Source organism: Prunus persica, chromosome G6 (assembly GCF_000346465.2).
Source record: "Prunus persica cultivar Lovell chromosome G6, Prunus_persica_NCBIv2, whole genome shotgun sequence".
Taxonomy (NCBI): Eukaryota; Viridiplantae; Streptophyta; class Magnoliopsida; order Rosales; family Rosaceae; genus Prunus; species Prunus persica.
In genome coordinates, this window is record NC_034014.1 from 2226734 (window position 1) to 2245372 (window position 18639).

The following is an 18639-nucleotide window of genomic DNA, read 5'->3' on the forward strand; positions in this document are numbered from 1 at the left end:
TTTAAAACATGAGGAGGTGTTCGTGCAATTAACTTCCAAAGATGTTGGTGTAAACAACTCTTTGTTTTAATAATTTTTCTTTTGAATTTTGTTAATCTTATAACCGGTTAATAATTTTTCTTTTGAATTTTGTTAATCTTATAACCGGTTTTGAATCCCATAGACGATGTTATAAATAAATCACCAAATTAAGGAAAATACCCTTGCCAAATTATCCCAACAATCAATGAAACAGTCATGCAAAAATGAAATAAATTATATTTTTGAAAAGAAACATAACAAATAAGAAGGAACAAGATTCACAACTAAGCATCAAAGACTAACAGAAGCAAAACCACAGAAACAGCCGTAGGAGACAATAGTTCCAAATGCATTAACAAAAAGAAGGTAATTATAATATCCGATAACAAAAACAGCAGTAACCATCCCAAAATATCCAAAATTAACTAAAGAAAGTAAGAAAATATAACATCACTAATATGGAGAAAAAACTACTGCTTGGTGGTGGGTTGTTGGGGGGTGGTTTCAGACACATCACTTAATCAACTTCCTCCATCTTGCTGCCCTCAGCATCAGCATCAGCGTCCTCCAATGGGGGCATCTCAGCATCACCGTCAACAGCATCGTCGTCAATGCTCAATCCAAGCTTCAACATTCTGTGGATCCTGTTGCCAAAGGTGTTGGGGTCATCAAGGCTGAACCCAGAGGTGAGGAGAGCAGTCTCGAACAGAAGGAGAACAAGGTCCTTCACTGACTTGTCATTCTTGTCTGCATCAGCCCTCTTTCTCAGCTCCTCCATGATGGGGTTCTCTGGGTTGATCTCCATGGTCTTCTTGCTCGACATGTACCCAGCCATGCTGTTATCCCTCAAGGCCTGAGCCTTCATGATTCTTTCCATGTTGGCAGTCCAGCCATACTCGCCTGTCACCAAACAGCAGGGAGAGTCGACCACACGGTCAGACACCACAACCTTCTCCACTCTGTCACCCAAAACATCCTTCACAACCTTGCAGAGTCCCTCAAACTTCTCCTTCAACTCTTCCTTCTTCTTTGCCTCGTCTTCACTCTCATCAAGCTTGAGACCTTCCTTGGTGGCTGAGACAAGCTTCTTGCCCTCAAACTCCTTGAGCTGACCAACAGCGTACTCATCAATAGCATCAACCATGAAGAGGACCTCATATCCCTTCTTCTTCAGCTTCTCAAGGAATGGAGAGTTCTCAACAGCCTTCTTGCTCTCACCGGTGATGTAGTAAATATCGCTCTGGCCCTCCTTCATCCTTGTCACATAGTCCTTGAGACTGGTCATCTCTTCACCGCTCTTGGTGGAGTGATATCTGAGCAACTCAGCAAGCTTTGTCTTGTTCTGGGAGTCCTCATGGATTCCAAGCTTGAGGTTCTTGGAGAATGACTCGTAGAACTTGTTGTAGTCTTCCTTGTTCTCAGCAATCTCTTGGAACATCTCAATGCACTTCTTCACCAAGTTTTTACGGATGACCTTCAAGATCTTGTTTTGCTGCAACATCTCTCTTGAAATGTTAAGAGGGAGATCCTCAGAGTCCACAATACCCTTAACAAAGCCAAGGTATTCAGGGATCAGCTCCTCACAGTTGTCCATGATGAAGACACGGCGGACATAGAGCTTGATGTTATTGGGCTTCTTCCTTGTGTCAAAGAGATCAAACGGAGCCCTCTTGGGAACAAAGAGGATGGCCTTGAACTCAAGCTGACCCTCAACTGAAAAGTGCTTCACAGAAAGATGCTCCTCCCAGTCATTGGTAAGACTCTTGTAGAAAGCTGAATACTCTTCCTTAGTGATCTCCTCTGGCTTCCTCATCCAGATAGGTTTTTGCTTGTTCACCAAAGACCACTCATGTGACACTTCCTGGATCTTCTTCTTTTTCTTCTCCTCTTTTTCTTTCTCTTCATCAACATCCTCAACCTTTCCTTCCTCTTCCTTCTTTTCTTCCTCATCTTCGTCATCAGAAATCTCCTTCTCAGTGGTCTTCTCAATCCAGAGTGAGATTGGGTAGCTGATGAACTCAGAGTGCTTCTTAACCAAATCCTTGAGGCGGCGCTCTTCAAGGTACTCAAGCTGGTCCTCCTTGAGGTGAAGAGTAATCTTTGTACCCCTGCCGAGAACCTCACCAGAGTTGTCTCTGGTGACTGTGAATGAGCCTCCCGCTTGAGACTCCCACACATATTGCTCATCATCATTGTGCTTGGTGGTAACAATGACCTTGTCTGCAACAAGATAAGCAGAATAGAACCCAACACCAAACTGACCGATCATGCTAACATCAGCACCAGCGGCCAAAGCTTCCATAAATTCCTTGGTGCCAGACCTTGCAATGGTACCGAGGTTGTTCACCAAATCTGACAAGACAAAATAAGAACAAAACCATTAAGCACAATACAATAATTGGAATAACACAGATAACAAATTGTCTAATACAAATCAACTTACCAGCTTTGGTCATCCCAATACCACTGTCAATAATAGTCAAGGTATTGTTGGTTTTGTCAGGGATGATGTGGATAAAGAGGTCTGGCTGACCATCGAGCTTGCTCTTGTCAGTCAAACTCTCAAATCTAATCTTGTCAAGAGCCTACAAACAGAGCATCACACGATGAGTAAACGTGAAAAAAGATATATGGGACAATTTATTAGAACTAAGCTAAAGGAAATTCAATTCGCTACATAGTTTTTCAACATCAATTCACCAGGAGCCAGGAACACTAAAGACAATTTAGATAGCGATTTCAAAATCATGCGTGCAACTTAAATATTTTTTTAAAACCTTATTATATTCAACTTACAAACTTTTAACACATACTAAAAGAGAATAAAAAGGGCAAACAGGGATAGCAAACTTCTGATAGTATGAGAAACTCAAATACTCAATTGACATTCAATGTCACTATCATTATCATTTAAAATGAAACAAATACCCAAAGAACTAATCAAAACCCTAATGTGAAATCAAAACCCAGAAATCCATAAGCAGATAAGCCACAGTGTTTTTAAGCCATAACAGAACAACTAAATCAAAAACCCCTAATCCTGTTCTCAAACTTTTAACTAAAAAAGTAACGACTAAAGAAGAAATAAATTAGTTTCATCCCATATTAAAACGAGCATAAACCCCAGCATAAAAATTAACATGTTCAGATCTCTAACCTAAGCCATACAAACTAAATCGTTGAATTTAAAACGTTCACAAGCAAAACACAAAGATTCATACAATAAACACTAGAAAATACTGAAATGATAAATCGGGATAAGAATAAAAGGTGAAAATACGTACATCGGAGGCGTTACTTATGAGCTCACGGAGAAAGATCTCCTTGTTGCTGTAGAAGGTGTTGATGATCAAACTCAGAAGCTGGTTGATCTCGGCCTGGAAGGCAAACGTCTCAGTCTCCGCCATTGATGTTGTATATTAGGGGTTAAAGGAGATCTAGGGTTTTGGAGAAGCAGAGAGGTCGAAGACGACGTAAAAATGAAGACAGAGGAGGTAGTGAATATTTGGGCTATTGAGAGTGAAGGAAGCGAGCATTATATAGGAGACTTGACTAGGGTTTCTAGATCCTTCTATCGCTAATTAATTGGATCTGATTTTTTCATATGTTTTTTCGGAGTTTTGTTTCGCGTACGCGTTGGGGAATTCCTTTTCTGTTAGACCCGGGCTGTTGTGCTGCCACGTGGATAGTCTAGATTGTTCGCAAGAGGGTTCTTTGGGCTTATAAGAGAGAAAAGGAGGGCCCAATAAGAGAATCCAAACACAAAAGGGGAAAGTTCCTCTGTTTTGATCCTAAACTTGCCAAGAAGTTTGGTGGAAGACCTAACTTTTGAGGTCTTCACGTTTGAATGGTTTTCTAAGAAAAGAATCTAGTAATTTCCAAGTATGGATAAAAAGGGGGGTTTCGAGTTATTTATCAGTAACTATAATTTTCATAAAAAATTATAAATACATCATTCGTCTAACAGTTGTATGCATATAAAACTAAATTCATTCCCTTCATGCTACTTTGATCTTGTAGGTTATAAAATTGTGTATACTTAACTCAAAAGCTTTTGGCATATACTTATGTTTTGCATATTGTAACCAGAACACTTTTATTTTTACCATTCATACTTTTCATGACTCTTGATTTTATAAAATTGTAGTTTGATTTGGCCGGATGATTGATCAAACCAAATTGATTTCATAAAAAATTTGACGGATTAAATATCCTTTCAATTTGATTCGTAATAAAAACTTTAGCTTCTAGATATTATATGTCATTTTTTATTTTGTTATTGAACTTCCTTGATTATGAGTTCCCTTCAACTTTCAATACGCACTAATGTCCTGTTGCTATTAATTATTTCAATATTTCGTCTATTCAAGTTGGGACTTACTTGACCCATCTTTATCGTGATGGAAAGGAATGAAAATTGTGATATAATTAACGGTTAGAACAACATCAATATGAAGTCAAAATTTAGGAGAGCTCAAAATCAGATTGAAAGTCTGAAGGGCAAATTGAATGAGATCGAAAATTCGAAAGCATTGCTAAATATTTTTTCCAAAATGAATAATCTTTGATTACAATCCGTTGACTCCAAGTCTTTCTTTTCATATTGGTCAAAGTGAAGCTTTATCAAAATTTCACACTCTATCGACTTCCTTAGAGTAAGTCCAACTATCAGTTGAGCCCAAGGCTGGGGGGAAAAAAAAAATTCGTTCCAGCGGTCAGCTCAAGTCCAGGGAAGGAGTGGGTCCCACCAACTCGGGCCAACCTGAAGGCCAGTTCAGCCCGAGGTGAAGCCCGCGGGAGGTGACGTCAGCGAGCTCGTTCAATTTTTTTTTTACCGTTGGCTCTCCAACGGGAAGATGCCACATGTCGCGCTCCCAGCGCCCCGATTAGCTATTCCGAATCCAATCCAACGGCTGTCATTTTTTGGGCAATAAAATTATGGAAAAAAATCGAATTTTTTTTTTTAAATTCTGTTTTTTTTTTCTTCTATAAATACCTATCAATACCCTTCACTTTCACACCAATCCTCATACATTTCATTATACTTCTACTATTATTCACTCTTTACTCAACATTTTCCTCTTTTTCACCTTGTATTTTTATTTCATATTTTTATGACTTCTTTTATCGAAACCGGAGGGGCTTGGAGCACCATGGAAGATGTTTCCTTGTGTGAGGCTTGGCTCCAAATTTGTCATTGTCCCGTGTCCGGCAATGAGATGAAAATTTTTCATATGTGGAAAAAAATTGATGCCGAATTTTGTGCAAAAAGTCCGGGGTCTACTCGTACGGAGATGACATTATCTAGTAGGTGGAAAATTCTCAATAAAGAGTTGGGAAAATGGAGAGATGCCCTGGCAAAAGTGATGGACAACTATAGAAGCGGGGAAAATCGTACTAACAAGGTAAGTATTTTATAATTTTTATTTTATTAAGTTTAATCTCCTAATATATATATATATTTTTTGTGAATATTTATTGCATTTTCAATATGTTGTTAATATTTCTTGCATTTTAAATATTTTGTTCATATTTCTTGCATTTTCAATATTTTGTTAATATTTCTTGCATTTTCAATATGTTGTTAATATTTCTTGCATTTCCAATTGTTTCTTAATTTTCTTGCACTTCTAATTTATTTGTAAGGTAATTGCATTTCCATTATTATTTTTTTTGTTACTTGCATATCCAATATATTTTAAATATTTATTGCATTTCCATTTTTTTGTTAAATAGATGATTCAAGCACAAATGTGGTTCGGTGCAATCGGGGTGGCAAAAAAAGTTTCAACCATCATGAATGTTGGGAGGTGGTGAAATATTGCATACGCTTCATAATTATTCTGACGGGTCCCATCGTTGTGTTAAACGAGACGCCACTCCGTGATTCAATGACATCGGATTCACCTCTCGATTCCCCTATGAGTCAAGACTCACCCATCGAAAAGGAGCCGAGGCCCATTGGCTGAAAGCCCGCGAAGGCAAAGAAAGCGGGTAATTCAAGCAATAATAATTCAAAGTTTTTGGAGGAAATTGCAAGGCAAAACGGCATAAGAATTGAAATGGAGCAGAAACGCCAGGATAACGAGTTGGCCCTTCAATCCGAGTATGCACGAGAAAGGGAGTATTTGCGCAAAAAAGATATGGACAAGACGGATTGGAAAACCATGGCGATGGATACAAGTCATATGTCTCTTGAAACAAAACAATTTTGGAAGCTAGAACGAAGGGATGTTATGAGAAGAAGACTTTTCCGGGATGATGGGCCTAGCAACACGGATTGGTTAAATGATGGAAACCATTAAATTAGTTAGCATACCTTTTATGTATTTGTATTTTTCATGTTTTCTATTAAAGTTGTTGTAATTCATGTATTTTATTTTAGTAGTAGTAATTCTTAATGACTTGTATTAGATTTCTTTATTTAATAAACAAAGCATTCAATAAATTACCTTTTTATTCAACATATTTCATACTTCAAACAAAACAAAATTAAAATAAAAAAAAGTACAAACAAGGCACAATAATAATAACAAACCACAACCAAACCATAATAAATAAAAATACAACACAACCTAACCATAACTAAATAAAACATAACCAAAGCATCTATGCTCCATCATTCATCTTCATTGCCTTTCACCGCCCATAGATGCTCCATCTAGTGAACTTGACGCATTTCATGAATATATGAAGATTGCATCTCTGTATATCGATCTATCATTCGGGTCATGAAATGACCATCCCTCACCAACGGTTCCGGCTCAAACGGTTCTTCACTTGGCCCCATGGGCCTTTCATAAATTCGTGTCAAGGCCGTGTTCATTGGATCCAGTTCGTAGACCTCTAAAGCATCATAATCGTACTCATCCTCCAGAATCATATTATGGAGGATGATGCAAGTCATCATAATGCTTCTGAGGATCTCCTCATCAAACCTACGGGCCGCATCTCGAATAATCAACCACCGAGCTTGAAGGATGCCAAAACACCTTTCGACATCTTTCCTGTATCCTTCTTGATAGGTAGCAAATAATTTTTGCTTCTAGGATCAGGGATTCGGAATGGACTTGACAAAAGTGGTCCACCTCGGGTAGATGCCGTCAGCTAGATAACACCCCGTCTGGTACACTGTATTGTTGACTTGATAGGTGATATTGGGGCCCTGGCATCTCAATACATCGTTGAAGACCGGGGATTGACCCAGCACGTTGAGGTCATTTTGGGATCCTGCAACTCCAAAGAAGGCATGCCAAACCCATGTGCCGAAGCCAGCAACGGCTTAAAGGATGATACTTTTTTGGCATTTTCTATTTCCGTAATCACCTTGCCAGGCAGTTTGGCAATTCTTCCATTGCCAGTGCATGCAGTCGATGTTACCAATCATTCTTGAAAATCCTCGAGCTTCGGCTTTTTGTAGAAGCCATTGGAGGTCCCTGGGAGTAGGTCTACGTAGGTAGTCCCTAGTGTACAGAGTTTCAACTGCTTGACAAAATCTTACCAAAGCCTCCAACGTAGTGGACTTCCTCATCCGGGCAATCTTATCCACCTGATCAGCAGATGCTCCATACGCCAACATTCGTATAACAGCTATAAGTTTTTGCTCCAGAAGAAGCCCCAAAACCCCAGTAGCATCACACTTTTAAACAAAGTATTCATCATAATTGCAAATATCATGCATGACTTTATTGAACAAATGAGGTTGCATTCTAAATCGCCTTCGAAAATCAACATCAGAGTACAAAGAAGTTGGGATAAAATAATCTTCCAAAAGATTCTTACCCCGAGAATGCCTATGTCTGTCCACATTCCGGCGGCGGCCGACTTATGAACCATGACGGCGACCTTGGTTCTCTTCATCTTGCAAAGCTACTGCTGTGACAACTTGTTCATCGACTTGTCTCTGTAACTCATTGATTTCATCTGCTCTACGGTTTCTCTCATTTGTTTCTCGCTCTTGCTTCTCGCTCTTGCTTCTCTAAGCATCTCCTAAAATCTTCCATTGAGAATGAATGAAGTATGAATTCTAAACTCTGAGAAATGAAAATATAGAAAGATGTAGTGTAAGAGGTATGAGCTGAGCCTCTGGTTTTATAGAAAATTTTGGCAAAATAGACATGCCACGTGGCTTGATTTAATTGGATGAAAATCTTATCTGAAATTTGAAATTCATCCGAAATTTGAACCCAAATTTGTATGAAATTTGAATTTTAAAATTCATCCGAAATTTGAACCCAAATTTATCTGAATTTTGAATTTTGAAATTCATTCGAAATTTGAATCCAAAAATTTATTTGAATTTTGAATTTTGAAATTCATCCGAAATTTGAATTTAAAAATCTTATCAGGAAATTTTATCCGATTATGAATAGTCTTGACACGTAAGAACCCGGAAATCTTATCTGAAAATATTATCCAAATTAATAATTTTCATTAAAAAATTTGTGAAAAAAACAAAAAAATAAATAGTAATTGTCCTTAGCCATGACAATGGGTAGAAACACAAAATACTATTTGTAAGGGTAACTACTATTCACGTAAATAGTGACTGTCCTGATTCCCCCTTACCATGGTTAAGGGCAAATGGGTGGAGTTGCTCTTATGTCCATTCACAACAACGGTCCATAGACCGCTCCCTGGACATTGGAACATATTAGCAAAATTCTCCATGTTTTCTCTCAAGCTTCGACTTTTCCCTGTTTATCCGTTATCTCCAAATTCTTCCACTCTCCCAATTGGCAAATGGAAGCTCTCTCATTTCGAAGCTTACTTCAACTCCCATCTACTCTCAGAACTCCAAGGTAAAACTCATCCTCTCAATTCAGGAATTCATTCAATAATGGCAATCAAACTGAATAAAACCAAAATTCTGTTCTTTACTGCTTTTATTGAATTCCAATATTGTAAATTGCTTTTCATTGTCCTGATTGGAGTTAAATTGGCATCTGGCAATTTCAAGTGATTAAAATTTATGTCATCTGTCATTTGATTATGCTTCATAAATTCATGTTTTGGTTTCAGTTTTTTGAGTGTCTATTGGTTATGTTATTGTGCATAAAGCAGTTATGTTGAGAAAGAGCAACCTAAGAACACTGTGGCTAAGAACTTGCATGAAAGACTTCACTCATCAGCACCCAAAAGATTACCAAGAAGGCTGCTTTTGCAGTTTATGGGATTCTCTCCAATCCTTTCACATCCTGTTTTTGCTGCACCAGTGCCAGGGATGAAGGAACCTGAAGTCATTCGGTAAAATTTTGTATGTGGGTCTTTGTTTATTTCCATTTCTGTTCCCATTTTGTACTTGAAATTTAAGCTCAAATTTGGAGCCGGCTTCTTATTCAAAGAAAAAAAAAAGGGGAAGTGTGAGTCTCATATGCAATGTTGTTTCGAATTTGAAGCGTCCAGGACCTTAAAGCTTCCCAGCGGTGTGAGGATTCAAGGTACATAGTCTAGAGAATTCTAAAGATTCCATATGATAATTGCTCAAGAATGATTTTGGGGTATTTGATATGTTGTTCATTGATGTGGTCTGACACTTTAGACATTAAGAATTAATTTGCATGAATAAGATGTTCAATGATTATGCAGTATTGCCCATTGGCATTATCTCTTTCCATATTCTACGAAATGAATATCTGTGCCTGGTCTGTGACTTGAATTTCATTTGCTCCATGCATGATCTTTTCATACTGAATAACCATTTAAGATATGAGATGTGGTCTTTCCATGAGCTATTTTATGTCATTTATGCTCTAAATGTTGAAACTGTACGGAACTCAGTGACTTGCCCATTAGATAAAATGTCATACTTTAACCAAGGAAAAAGGTTTGTTCGTTCTGAGGTTAACATTAATCCCAGGTTTCCTTTTTGAATGACCATTTAAGACATGAGAGTGCTGTTTTTATTGTATGACATCTGAGCTCCCAATGTTGAAAATTTGTACATGGAATTGAGTCACATTCCCATTGGATAAATTTCATACTTCAACTTAGTAGAAAGGGATCTTGCATGCGTATAATCAGTTTTGTTCTTTTAGGTTAATGTTAATCCATAGTTTCCTTTCTGTAGAGATTGTTGAAGGGCAAGGATCAGCAGCCAACGAAGGAGATTTGGTTGAAATTAACTATGTATGCAGGCGCACAAATGGATATTTTGTTCATAGGTAGACTCTGTACATTCTGTTGAATTTATGATCAATGCCATGTGTACAAATTCCTTGCTTCCATTATATCATACCTCAGTCTTCAACTTTCCCGAATGGAATATGTTTTGGTGTAGCACTGTAGATCAATTCAGTGGAGAAAGCACACCTGTGATACTTCCTTTGGATGAAAAACAGGTTAGTTATTGTTTCATTGATACATGTGGAGTCCCTTTGATGATCATGCCATTAATGTGTTACATAATCGCTCATTCAGATTATAGCAGGCTTGAAGGAGGTTCTAGTTGGCATGCGGATTGGCGGTATGTTCTAATATAAAGCTGCAATTTTTAACAACCGGAGGATCCGCTTATGTCATATGCTGGGTTTTAACTCTTTTTTAAGATGATGGTAAAAACTTTTTAAAAAAAAGACAAAGTACAGTTTTTGAATGCCTCCACCTGATTATCATCCTTGGCTCCCTGCTTCTGGCTTGATATTTTTCCCCATTCTTCTGTACTTCAGAATTTACTACTTGAATAGGGCATCTTGAAAAAATTTCACCATCCTTAATGTTTCTTATGTTCGTTGATCTGAGTTAGAAGGATTGGAAATATAAATAAGCTAGAAAATATTGTATCCTCTTCATGTCTTGGAAATTGGTATGATGTATAAGGCTAATGTTATTAACCTAGGGATAATCTGTTTTCAGTTTTGCTATCACTTGCACAGACTTATTAAAAGCACTCACATTCTTTTCAGGAAAGAGAAGAGCGTTGATACCTCCTTATGTGGGTTACATAAATGAAAACTTAAAACCAATTCCTGAAGAGGTAAAACCCAACAATCATGATTCATTTCCTGAACTTTGTTGTTAAATGGGTTCGTTTTGCCCACAGAACTAAAATAATATACACTTGTGTGTGTTGGTTGCAGTTTGGCCCTAGACGCAGCCTTTTGTCTCATGTAAACGAGCCCTTGATATTTGAGGTGCAGCTCTTGAAAGTGCTATGAGTTTAACTTCATAACATGTATTCAAAACACTTGTACCAACATTCTTTGGTCTAAGTTTTTGCACCTGAATGATTTATAACTACTGGGACCTTTGATCCCAAGATTACCTTGAATATACATTATTTTTCATGACCTTGACAGATTCTTGCAGAAGTTGCATAAAAACTGCAGTCTAATTTACAATGCATTGCAAGTGGATTGGCAAAAAAAATTTCCAAGTTCAAACTATTTTAAAGAAATACTTGAAAAATGACATTTTGAGATGCTGCTAGATGTTTGCCTTCATCTGCGGCTCAATGAGACTCACATATATCAACATGCATCTGAGTGTTTATGTTAGCTGTCGATGCATATAGGATTCATAATGAGACATATATCTACAACATGCATCGAGCGCGAAAGCAACCTTAAGAGAAGGGTACATACAAAACTTGTATGAGTTACAATACACCATTTCTGGGGCCATGACAGCTGATAGCTTGGGTAAACTCAGAATTCAATCTTCATCTTGGAGTTTCCCTTCTTGAGTAATCTCCTCTCTCTATTATTCATGTGGTTTTTAGATGACTTTCTCTTAGAACTATGCATGGTTAAAGAGTTCAACTTCAAGGGCCGAATGACTTACTTAGCATTACAATATTCAATAGTAACTATGGAGAGTGAGGTTCTGAGTTGAAATCTCATACTTGTGTTGATAAAAGAAAAATAGTTAAACTCTGTTAGCTCATGTTTTATTTTAAAGGCAAGTTGATGGTGAGTTTAAATAAGGAAAAGGCATACAAAATCCTATCTTTGATTCAAGGTTCAAGCTTTGAAATTGAATGATCACATTAAACATGCAAATCCAAATTACTCTTTCCCTCTGTTTTTCTTTTCTTTTTTTATAATTGCCTCTACCTTTTTTTTATTTTTTTATTTTATAAATAGGAATTATGAACCCCAAAAAGGAGAGAGAGAGGAAAACAAAAAAAAACAAAGGCCCAATGACTCCCATCCCATCTCAGAAAAATTTAAATAAAAACAGAGAAAATACAAAATATTAAAAACAAAACAAAACCACCAGCAGCAGCCAAGCCTTGCTTACTCCATAAGCCTCTACGGCCACGGTTATTCCGAAACACAGAGAGTCACAGACCAACCGCATCGCCATATATGTCAACCTAAAAGACGTTTCGACAAAGAATCTCACAATCAAAAGCAAAAAAAACAGAAACGTGTTTTTTCTTTTATTTTCAAAATTTTAAATTCTCAGAAAGCTTAAAGCCAGCGACTGTTTGGTGAAGCAAGGAAACAATGCAAAAGATGGCACAGGAATGGTTTTCGCAGAGCGGTAGCGGCGCTGACGACTCGCAGAATACCTCGTCTTCCTTGTTAGCCGATTGGAACTCTTATGCCGCTTCACAATCTACAGATGAGAGCTCCTCCTTGGGCCTGGGCTTCGATCTCGAATCTGCGGTCCGTTCTGCTAACGATACCGTTTCAGGGACTTTCAGCGTGTATGTTCATATCTGATCTTAGTCTCCTGCCAAATTAACTCAGCATTTTACTTACGGTATACTTATTTATGGGTGAATTTGGTAATGGGTTTTTGATTTTGTGTATTTTACAGTGAATTTGATAATTGGGTTTTGATATTGTGCATATTTAGTTGAACTTGATTATGGATTTTGATCCCTGCCTATATATAAGTGAGTTTGATATTAGGATTAATGATAGTTGTGCATATTTAGGTGAATTTGATAGTGAGTTTTTGAAATTATTGTATAACTAGGTGAATCTGATACTGGGTTTTTGTATGTGTATATATTAAGGTGAATCTGATATGGGGATTTTGGTTTTAAGGGGTTTAGGAACTGGTGGATTTGTAGAATAAGCTGTTCCGTTTGACCCATTTTGTAAAATTTGTGACAGGGATTATGTATGCTATAGATTTTGATGATGGACATTTTGATTTTTGTGCTTGGATCTGTGATTTTTTTTGGACGAAGGATCTGTGATTAGTATTTGATTGAATGCATCATAATGCTTATGTTGCTTCATTCGCTGATTTAGGGTCTATGCATTTGTTTCTGATTGTAAGATTGGACTTCATTGAATTGAAGAATTGACTTATACAATGAAGGTTCATATTGTGTCTGATATAAGTTGTAGGAGTTGTGGAGGGTCCTGGCTGACAATAAGTTGCAATGAAAAAATTAGCTGAAAGTGGAGCGAATTTAAGTTAGTAGAATTTATAAACTGAATATGTGTGCCGCCCCTTTAAAGGATTATAAGGGATCTGCAAAATTCACACTGGATTTTAAGTGGAAACCTAGGCTTTTATCTCTTAATTGTCATTCTTCCGAAATCAAAACTAAGCAAGACTCAAAACCAACAATTATTTCAATAATTATGTTGTTCGTGGATGATGGGCAGAAAGGTTATCCTGCCAATAGGGCTTATAGACAAGAATCAGGAGTTAGGGAAAAAAAGGGTGGGGTGGTGGACTGTAATTTGCTTAATCACCTGTATTCTGTTGTTCTACCCCTACCTTAGTTTTGTATAATTTCCCTATCCCTATTGAAAGAACAAGTTTGAGATGAAAGTAAATGTTTATTCATTTTCTGGGTTTTATCTCATAATTGATGGAGTCTTTGTGTGATTTCATTGATACTTGTTTAGGGTTTCCAAAGGAGTGAGAGATCTACCTGGGAACCTCCAATCTGCCACTAGCACTGTCCCTTCAGGAAAAGCTCTCATGTATTTTGGCTTGTTTCTAGCAACTGGGGTGTTCTTTGTTTTTATCGCATTTACCATGTTCCTTCCTGTCATGGTGTTGATGCCTCAGAAGTTTGCTATCTGCTTTACACTTGGGTGTGCTTTTATTATTGCATCATTCTTTGCACTCAAAGGCCCGAAGAATCAGCTTGCTCACATGTCTTCAAGAGAGGTAACTATATCATACATGTACCTATTCTGTTTGTGTAACCTGTCCCAAGCATCACACGTCTAATGTTATACTTATTGTTTTCTTTTCCACAATTTATGCAGAGACTTCCATTTACATTTGGATTTTTAGGCAGTATGGCGGGCACCATATATGTATCCATGGTGCTCCACAGCTACATTCTCTCTGTGCTCTTCTCTGTGATACAGGTATCAAATTCTTTTCCATCCTTCTGACAATTTGAATCTTTTTTCTCCTGGCTGATGATCCCTGCTTTTTAATCTGTTTTGATATCTCTAATTGTTATATTAATCAGGAAATTTTTTATATAAAAAATGTTAATAAAGATAGTTAATTATCCTATGTGACACGGAAACTCATGTTCAAATGAAACTATCAGGTTCTGGCACTTGCATACTATGCTGTTTCATACTTTCCCGGTGGATCTGCGGGTTTGAAGTTCCTATCTTCTGCTCTTACTTCTTCAGTCATGAGATGTTTTGGGAGGTGACGTTGACCTCTTCTATTTTTATGCTTGTTGCCTTGTACATTTCTTACGATTTTTTGTCAGTCTAGTTGAAGTTTGGGATGATCTGGGACACATTTCCGAGTTGAAGCCATCATGTTAAAAAATTTAAGAGTTTATTTCTTGTTTTTTTTTACCCTGAAGATGCATGTGGAAAGTTGAAAGTGCACCTTTATTTGCCAAGATTTATTTGGTTTTGATAAACATCGATTTTAGATCAATTGGAGAGAACTGGCAAGATTTGTAGTTTTTGAACTACTATCTATTTTCCCTTTGAAGATGAGGGGACATAAAATGCTGGTGAGTGGTAACAAGAATACAAGTGAAAACCAAAATGATGTCATGTGTGATTAAGCCTTTGGGGAGGATTGTGTTGTATGCTGAATTCTGAGATTCTATTTGGGAAAACAGAGCTGATGCTTGAAGATGTAAGCCCTCTGAGATCCACCTTTGTATCATTTGTTGAGTGGGTCCCTCGTTTTAAAAGCTAACATAGTCAACGCGAAAACACCATTGTCTTGGGTTTCTGGGTTTTTATACCTGGGCCCAAACTTAGATAATTTATTCCTCTTGTTTTAACCCAACTTATTTGGGGATTGGGCTCGTCCATTCAGCCATTCATGGTAATAGAGACATAATGGCTTAATCACATAAAACTCCATAAATTCTATGGTTAATTTCAAATTGGTACATAATCTTTGAAGACTACACAAACTCATACACAATTTTTTATTTTATTTTTCTAAAACCTTACATATAAGTACATCTGTCACTTAGAGCGTTAGTTTATAGGGTCTCATTTAAGTAATTCTATGTACTAATCAGATTGCTCACCACATCTTTTACATATATGAGATTGCTCACTAGCAAAGTAAGTTAGTGTGGACACTTGTGTGAGAGATATGATTAGTAAATATAGTGCAATTAGTTTATCAAAAAATTGTTTTATCATCTTCTAAAAAATACAAAAACACAATGCGTTCCAACGCTTAGTCTACAAATTTTGACTATTAAAGGTTGGTTTAGAATGGCTACAAGTTGCGCTTTAGGTAAAGGAACAAGTTTAATAAGCAATGCTAAGTCCCAAGATCATCCTCTACCTCACACCCATTATCACTCTTAATCTTTATTAGTGGTGAGGCTAATGACAACGATATAAAATGTTTAAAAGTAGGGTGCAAACACCAAAACCCAGGAATCATGGAAAGATGAGGACAGCAAGATTATTACTTGGCGACAAGGATTTGACCTTTGATATGGAGCTTATGCAAGAGAATGCATTGTATATGTTAAAGCCTTTGTTTTTGTAATGAAAAAATTATTGAGAAACGAGGAAGAAAGGAAGAGCCATCTTCTTCTCCACTAAGCAAAACAAAGCAAAAAACAAAGAGGCAAAGTGATGGGTTTTAAAGATCAAATGGCATCATGAGATTATATTAAACAAAACCCAAAAAGGCTAAGCCAAGTTAGTGTTCAAATGGTGAATCTTAATTAAGCATTTCAATCTTTCTTGGGCAGCCAATCTGACTAGGTTAAAGGAAATAAATGTGAAGACAATAATAATATTTGGTCTATCAATAAGCCAGTCACTGATTGCTAAAGCATTATTATCATATCAGAGATTGGATGGTGGATTAGATCTTAATTAAAAGTGACCTAAAAGATGCTTTGGTGCTTCATGCAGTCAAGTTCTATCAGTGTTCAAATGCAAATTGCTACCCCAATCATGCATTCCAATTGACTTGACTGTTGAAAGCTACCAAGGATGTGTGGGCCTTTTAGGATAAATAATAATTCAGATTTATACCATTTTAATTGCCAAAATAGACATGGGTTTGGTACATGATAAGAGTCTCCTTCTGCAGACATTGGGTAACAAGAAAACTATTTTCTGCTGAACTACCAAGCAATATATGGTTCATGGAGTTGGAAGTCTGTTTTGAACCAAAAAAGTTTCTGTATGCATGTGGTAACTAGTCACTTACAATAGACATCATGTATTGGAATTGATGAGTAATTTTTTAGTGTGATTTTAACATATATATATATATACATATAGTGTTATCAATCCATTCATGTTATAATTCGTATATATTTATTAATGTTACATATTAAAGTATAAACTCGTCCTCTCTTACTTTTTATGATTTGAGTAAATTAGTCAATGATATTATTGAGAGGCAGATTTATCTTTTGCAATATGTCAATAGCCAAATGTTCTAACAAGATTCATCGTAATCGAGAGTCCATAGTAACACAAGTCAGTGTGTCACGATCAAATACAAGATTTTCTTGCAATTGAAAAGTAAAAATTGAAATTTTATGGACAATCACATTAGTTTTCAGTTTAATGATTAGACTTACTAAGCCAACGATAATATGGTATAACAATATTTTTCTTGTTTTAGACGGCCGTAGACTGTATATAATAGATTTTGCTAGGCATGACAAATCTTGTTGGATCGATAATAGACCTTATTGTTATTTTGAGATTAAAAAAAGTTTAGACTGAGAACCATATGATCATGATATAACAATCTATATAAATATTTTTCTAGACCGTATAGAATTGGTAGATAGAGGGGATCACCTACACTATAACTATAGTCTATAGGCATGACAAATCTTGTTGGATTGATATGTTTAGATTGAAAAAGTTTAGGGTTCTATCCAATTGGCCAACTCCATAGCACGTGTGCCAAGAGCCAATGACAAAAAGTCTCTCTATGATTGGTACTACTATGGTAGACCATTCTAGGGTCCACTTCTACAATTCCAAAGAAACTCTCTCTCACTTATATTCACTATCAGCAATGCAGCATAGGATGGGATGGGAAGCCATTTTATATGTTCAAAATTTCATTTTTATTTTCATTTATGTTAGCGATATTGGAGGAGGGACGATCCGAACACTGAATCTCTAGCTCGAAAATAAATGCTTTAACCAATTGAGCTACAAACCTAGCATTGAAGTTCAAAATTTGCTTACCCACCACCCTTCTTCCACTCTCTCTCAAACACACATGTGCAACCCTCATGCCAAAACCAGAAACTGACAAGATAAGTTAATAAAATGCACCAAGGGAGGTTGTAACATGGCACTAACAAACCAGAAAAGCATGATGTTCATAAACTAAGACCACAACAAACATAAATATATTATAATTTCTACTCTTTTGCATCATGCAGCAGCAGTCAGTAGAAGAACTATATTCCCAGTGCCATGAGCAAAACCAGTAGGGAGGGTCAAAGATCGATCTCAGATTCCTACAACTATTGGTTGTGAATATATCATATACGGGATGGGATCTGAAATCTAAAAGAGATTGTGATTCAGATCCAAACCACTTTCCTCATATTTTCATAACCTAGCTATAGTGTGGTGTAATAATTGACATGAACAACATGCAAATTATCAATAATTTTGCACAAGGAAAAAAAGGACAAAATATGACTATACGAATTACTGCTAAGTGAAAAAAGTGACATCATATCCATTCGTGCATACCAAATAATCTTTATAGTTTTTTGCTTCTAGGACAGAAAGCCTTTATCAGCGGCCTTTTCACAAAAAAAAATTATTATTATTAAAAGAAGAAGAAGAAGAAGAAGAAGAAGTGGGGTTGGAAAGGGACCATTTCAGTTAATGTTTTTCTAGCCTATATCTATATATAACATTATAGATGATGTCCTTCTCCCTTCTTTTGATGTTACTTGTTGGTGCACCTTTATATTTCTAGAGATCTTTCTCTTTTTACACTTTTTATCATCAAATGTTATTCTTTCATATATAAATTTTTATAATAAAAAAATGGGTAAAACTTAATATTCATCTATGAAAGAATGAAAGAAACAACCACAAGGTGAGGTGCGGTTGGCAAACTGTCACTTTCAGATGGCGAGCTACCTGGTGTCTCAATGGCAGGGGTTCGAAACTCATTGGAAGCACTTTGTGGCCAGAAACAAGCCGAATCCCAAGCCGGAATTAATCCCACCTTTCGGGTGTGAGG

At 36.7% G+C, this 18639-nt stretch overlaps 3 protein-coding genes across 3 annotated transcripts; 2 read left to right on the forward strand and 1 right to left on the reverse strand.

The window, feature by feature from the left end:
- LOC18773532 (heat shock protein 90-2) lies at window positions 284-3660 on the reverse strand. The gene is made up of 3 exons (XM_007208275.2): window positions 3306-3660; window positions 2465-2606; window positions 284-2373 (listed from the first exon to the last, which is right to left on the reverse strand). The coding sequence occupies exons 1-3, from the start codon at window positions 3426-3428 to the stop codon at window positions 539-541; spliced, it is 2100 nt and encodes a 699-aa protein (XP_007208337.1). The 5' UTR covers window positions 3429-3660; the 3' UTR covers window positions 284-538.
- On the forward strand, window positions 8656-11311 carry LOC18772775 (peptidyl-prolyl cis-trans isomerase FKBP16-1, chloroplastic). Its single transcript, XM_007206555.2, has 8 exons — window positions 8656-8822; window positions 9085-9267; window positions 9427-9461; window positions 10091-10184; window positions 10301-10361; window positions 10441-10486; window positions 10926-10996; window positions 11100-11311. Exons 1-8 carry the CDS (start codon window positions 8764-8766, stop codon window positions 11175-11177), a joined length of 627 nt encoding a protein of 208 aa, XP_007206617.2. The 5' UTR covers window positions 8656-8763; the 3' UTR covers window positions 11178-11311.
- Window positions 11922-14850, forward strand: LOC18775007 (protein transport protein SFT2). Its single transcript, XM_007205768.2, has 4 exons — window positions 11922-12673; window positions 13839-14106; window positions 14208-14312; window positions 14504-14850. The coding sequence occupies exons 1-4, from the start codon at window positions 12471-12473 to the stop codon at window positions 14612-14614; spliced, it is 687 nt and encodes a 228-aa protein (XP_007205830.1). The 5' UTR covers window positions 11922-12470; the 3' UTR covers window positions 14615-14850.